The sequence below is a fragment of the Microtus ochrogaster genome, chromosome 7, assembly GCF_000317375.1.
Source record: "Microtus ochrogaster isolate Prairie Vole_2 chromosome 7, MicOch1.0, whole genome shotgun sequence".
Taxonomy (NCBI): Eukaryota; Metazoa; Chordata; class Mammalia; order Rodentia; family Cricetidae; genus Microtus; species Microtus ochrogaster.
This window is the reverse complement of record NC_022014.1, coordinates 64111363-64116340: the sequence shown is the minus strand read 5'-3', so window position 1 is coordinate 64116340 and position 4978 is coordinate 64111363. Positions and strand designations below refer to the sequence as shown.

Here is a 4978-nt window from a genome sequence, read left to right as displayed (position 1 = left end):
TACTTTACATGTGAAATATTTTACTAGTTTGTTTAGATCTTCAAGATTGAGCTGCTTCTTCTCTTTAACTCTTGTGTGTTTGTTGCTAAGATATTCTTGTGAAGCTCGGAGGGTCTTAATCTCTATCAGCCTCTCTCCTGTGTGCTGGATGCCAGGTGTGTGTACCGCACCTGGCGTAACTGCTGACTTTAAAGACTAAAGAGCAAACTGAGAAAATGCAGTGATATATTAAATACTAAAGCTGCTATTATAAGCCAGGAGTGGTGGCACATGCCTGTAATATCATGATTTGAGAGGTGGAGGCAGGAGGATGAGTTTCAAGCCAGCCCAGGCTTCATGAGATTCTGTCCCAAACACTAAAACCAACAACAAAACTAGCTGTATGTTTATATTTCCTCTTAATTTAAGACACATTAACCTAATTAAAATGCATTAATCCATTGTATTATACAGTTAGCATGTTTGTATGAGTGTATGCATGTGTTTGTTTATTTCCACACAGAGTTTCATGCATTTTAGGCTAACCTCAAACTCCCTGTGATGCCGAGGCTGATGAACTCCAGCTACTCCTGCCTCCACCTTCTAAGTGCTGAGATTACAGGCATGTGCCACCATACATCCAGCTAGTGTGTATGTGTGTGTATATACATGTGCATATTTATTTATGTGTGCATGTATGTGTATATATATGTGTGTATTTGTGTATGCATGTATATATGTGAGCATATGTGTTTATGCATACAGGTGTGTATATATGCATGTGTGTATATATGTGTTTGTGTATGTATGTGGGTGGGTATACACATATATATTTTACTGGCATGATTATCCACACAAAGATCATAAAAGAAAACTTCCATACATTTCTAGCCATTATTATTTGCTTCATTTAATGCGTATCACTCAAATTATTTTAATGTGTAGAGGAGGATACTGAAAAAGGTCCTAGTGTCTGATAGACTTGATGACCACTGGACAAAACTTAGCTATAAGGAAAATAAAAGAACCCCAGTGATGTCTCATGGGAAAAAGCCCCAGGAGAAAAGGCACGGGGACCCATGGCCCTTGCCTAGACTCTTTCTGGTCCCTCTCCTCTTTCGGTCCCTTATGATTATATGGCCTCCTGGAGGGCGCTAGGTAAAAGTGGGGGCTCTGAAAGTGGTCAAAGGGTGGGGATTATAACCAGACAGCATGGCTGGGGCCTATGGACAGGGACCCATAGGAGGGCATCTGAACGTAAGATGAAAGAAGGACTTAGCTTCAGGGTTTAGGGAAGCCACACCACAGGCCATGCTTCTCCTTCAGTCTCCTGCATGAACTTTTACCCATCTAGACCCAAGGGCCAGCCCTAGCAATGCCTCCAGAACTGTCTTCCATGGTCAAGCTTGCAGGGTCCCTTGTGGGGTCCCTACCCATCTATGACCTCATCATTATACTGAGCAGTCAGTAAGCCCAAATGCTTAAGCTATTCAAATATCACCAATGTAGCAGGTAGGGCTGGGTCTAGAGCTCAGGGTTCTGTCTCTAGCTTATCCTCGAGGCCACTGCAATCCATGGCTATGGCCACTCTCACCTAACTGCCTGATGCTGAAGAACCAGTGGCTCCCGTGGGGGAGAGGAGACCACTGTGGTGACCTGGCGCACTCAGTTCCACTGGGGCATCTCAAGGGGAGGGAAGCTCGGCTGTGCATGTCATAGTTTAAAGTCTCTTGGGATCACTGTTCTGGCTCACACGTTTGGAAACTGAGGTCTACCAGGGTGTCATCAGGGGACCTGGTGGACTTCTGTCCCTCCCTGTAACTTTTTATACCTTGGCACACAGGCTGGGGCCTCTGTTGAAGATGGAGGTTAAGATAGGGGAGGCCTTGTCAACATGAGCTTGTGAAAGGAGTTGCCAAAGCAAAGTGCCTGTTTCAGGAGCAACTGTTGAGGCGCGTTGGCTGTGGAGGGGGCACTGCTGTGGGAGGAGGGGTAAGGAAGGCATTGTGTAGGCTGAGGTGGGGCAGGAGCTGAGGAGGCTGCGAAGAATCTCCTGAGGTCTAGAAGGTACAGGGTCTGCACTGACGAAGGAGCGGATGTGGCCTCCGGGGCAGTGGCTTTAGAGCCTAGTTCAGAGATGAACCCTAGCTTTTCAGGCGTGTGGGGATGGAGTCACCAGGCTCCTCGAGCGAAGGGCCTGCCAGGAGGAAAAGCATGGAGGAATGAAGGAACAGGGGCCAAAGAACTGAGTTGAATTCTCCACTGAGGATGAGGGAATGGGAGTCCACCCAAGATCTCCCCGCCAGTGAAAAGCCAGACTGAGATCCAGGCCAGTCTGGCCTAGTGTATCAGGCTCTTTTTTGTCAAGCCCGTAGTAGCACATGGTAAACCCACCATGACTGTGTATTGAGGAAAGACCAGGGCTCTCCCAGACCCACAGTGGGCCTTAAGCTCTGTGCAGCATGAGTTTTACCTGTGACACTGCACTGTGACTCCAGGTGTCCCCTGAGATATTTTTTCTAACACCTTGGAGAGAGCTGAGAGCCCTAGAGAGGTAAGGGATGGGAGAGGGAGCTGAATCATTGGCCACTCATTCAGTCTACAGACATGTAACGAATACATGAATGAAGCCTTGTGCTGAGAATGGGGAAGGCGACAGTAAGTCCAGATCCCGTTTCTGCCCTTTCCAAACGTCCGCCTATTTTAGGGATGTGAATGAGGTCTGGGAATGAGGAGCGACTTCCCCAGGCCACAGTTAACGATGGGGCCAAGCTTTGTCAGCTCCTTGGTCATCCATTGTTCACTGGGTGCCATCTCCAACCCCAGCACTGCTTTGGATTGTGCGAGAAATGCATCTATGGACCCAAGAGTTGAGATGGGTATGGAACAAAGGAGGTGAGGGGAACTAAGAGGGGCGATGTCCCCATCCCGAGGAGGAGTGAAGCAAGGTGAGTGTCAATCACACAGCTCCCTTGAAAACCAGAGCAAGGTTCTAGAGCTCCGCCTTGGGGGCTGGGCTTCTGGGGGCAAAGAGCTGCCCTCTCTACCCCACTAGGATGGGGTATAAAGTCCTTAGCTCCTTTCGGAGAAGAGTAAGAGGAAAGAAACCATCTCTGGTCCTCTGGGGGAGAAAGGAACCGGAGTAGGGAGACTCTCTTGTGGCGTCTCTGGCATTGCTTGCCTGCTCAGCTGCAACAGGGATTCTTGTTGCATGATGCAGTTGCTACTGGCCCTGGTAGGGGCCCTAGCCACATTCATCCTCACCCAACCCTCTGAGGGCACTGCCCCAGGTAAGAGGCCCTTGGATACCAAGGCAGAAGCTTGGTGTGAAGGGAAAAGCGCTTAAATCTGGGGGGTCCGCAGCTCCCTTGAACGCTGAGTCCCCATGCTTTTGAACAGCTTCCCCCAGTCAAGTGGAGAATTCAGTCCTTCGCGACTGCATAGCAGAGGCCAAGTTGCTGGTGGATGCTGCCTATAACTGGACACAGAAGAGGTGGGCCTGGGACTTTACCAGTCTGGGAGGGTCAGTGAGGGCGGATGGGCTCTTGGCAAAGTCATCTTATCTAACCTGGCTCTGCTGGGCTGAAGCTCTGTTGGTAGCCTGTACCCCCACTCCCCTCCAGCCTCCTCTTTCTCTGTCTCTCTGTGACAGTATCAAGCAGCGCCTTCGCAGCGGCTCGGCCAGCCCCATGGACCTCCTGGCCTACTTCAAGCAGCCAGTAGCAGCCACCAGAAGAGTTGTTCAGGCTGCTGATTACATGCACGTGGCCTTAGGACTGCTAGAAGAGAAGCTGCAGTCCCCGGGATCCAGACCCTTCAATGTCTCTGGTACGGTGTTTCCCCTTGAGTCCCCCAAGGCCTGCCCAAGCCTGGGAGGGGAAAAAAGCCAGATGTGAGAGGCGGGGTGAAAAGCCTAGGGGATGTTAGAGATGACAAACGGATGGGACTGAGCAGCCCAGGGAAGAGCTAGGGCTCTGGACTCAGAGCCCCGCCCCCTCCTCCCCAGATGTGCTCACAGAACCGCAGTTGCACCTGCTGTCCCAGGCCAGCGGCTGCGCGCTCCAGGACCAGGTGGAGAGGTGCAGCAACAAGTACCGCACCATCACAGGAAGATGCAACAACAAGTGGGTGTTGGGGGGCCCTGCCTCTGCTCGCCGCCCTCGGGGCCCTGCCTCTGCTCGCCACCCTCGGGGTCCTGCCTCTGCCACCACCCTCGGGGTCCTGCCTCTGCCACCACCCTCGGGTCCTGCCTCTGCTCGCCACCCTCGGGGCCCTGCCTCTGCTCGCCACCCTCGGGGCCCTGCCTCTGCTCGCCACCCTCGGGGTCCTGCCTCTGCCACCACCCTCGGGGCCCTGCCTCTGCCACCACCCTCGGGGCCCTGCCTCTGCCACCACCCTCGGGGCCCTGCCTCTGCCACCACCCTTGGGGTCCTGCCTCTGCCACCACCCTCGGGGTCCTGCCTTTGCTAGCCACTCTCTCAGGCCCTGCCCCCACTAACTCCCACCCTTTCGCTGCCACAGGAGGAGACCCTGGCTGGGAGCCTCTAACCAGGCCCTGGCCCGCTGGTTGCCAGCTGAGTATGAAGACAACAGGTCGCTCCCTTTCGGCTGGACCCCCGGCAAGAGGCGCAATGGCTTCCTCCTTCCTCTTGTGAGTTGGAGTGGAGGGCCTGGAAAATGCTTGATGTCTTTGAAAGGCAGAGGGGTAAAACGCAGTCCTGAGTCATCAGGCACAAATCTAGGCTTGTCCCACTGACCTGCTGAGTGACTTACTTCCTGAGTCTCAGTGTTTCTCCACCTGCAAGCAGAAAAATCTCAGCTCGTGGGAACGGAAGTGAAGTCCTTGGCATAAACAACGGTATAGACCTTGATCTGTGGCACCTGTGCTACCTATTATGGAATGGAGTGGTTTTGTTGTTTGCATGAGAGAATGGGTGTCAAAGACACTCTCTCTCTCTCTCTCTCTCTCTCTCTCTCTCTCTCTCTCTCTCTCTCTCTC

At 52.5% G+C, this 4978-nt stretch overlaps 1 protein-coding gene across 1 annotated transcript in view; it reads left to right on the top strand.

The window, feature by feature from the left end:
- The first annotated feature begins 3190 nt into the window (after positions 1-3190).
- Positions 3191-4978, top strand: part of Epx (eosinophil peroxidase) — an 11312-nt gene continuing 9524 nt past the window's right edge. The window contains exons 1-5 of the mRNA XM_026780831.1: positions 3191-3269; positions 3379-3472; positions 3632-3807; positions 3986-4103; positions 4501-4630. Coding sequence (XP_026636632.1) covers positions 3191-3269; positions 3379-3472; positions 3632-3807; positions 3986-4103; positions 4501-4630 — 597 coding nt within the window. The remainder of the gene's footprint in view (positions 3270-3378; positions 3473-3631; positions 3808-3985; positions 4104-4500; positions 4631-4978) is intronic.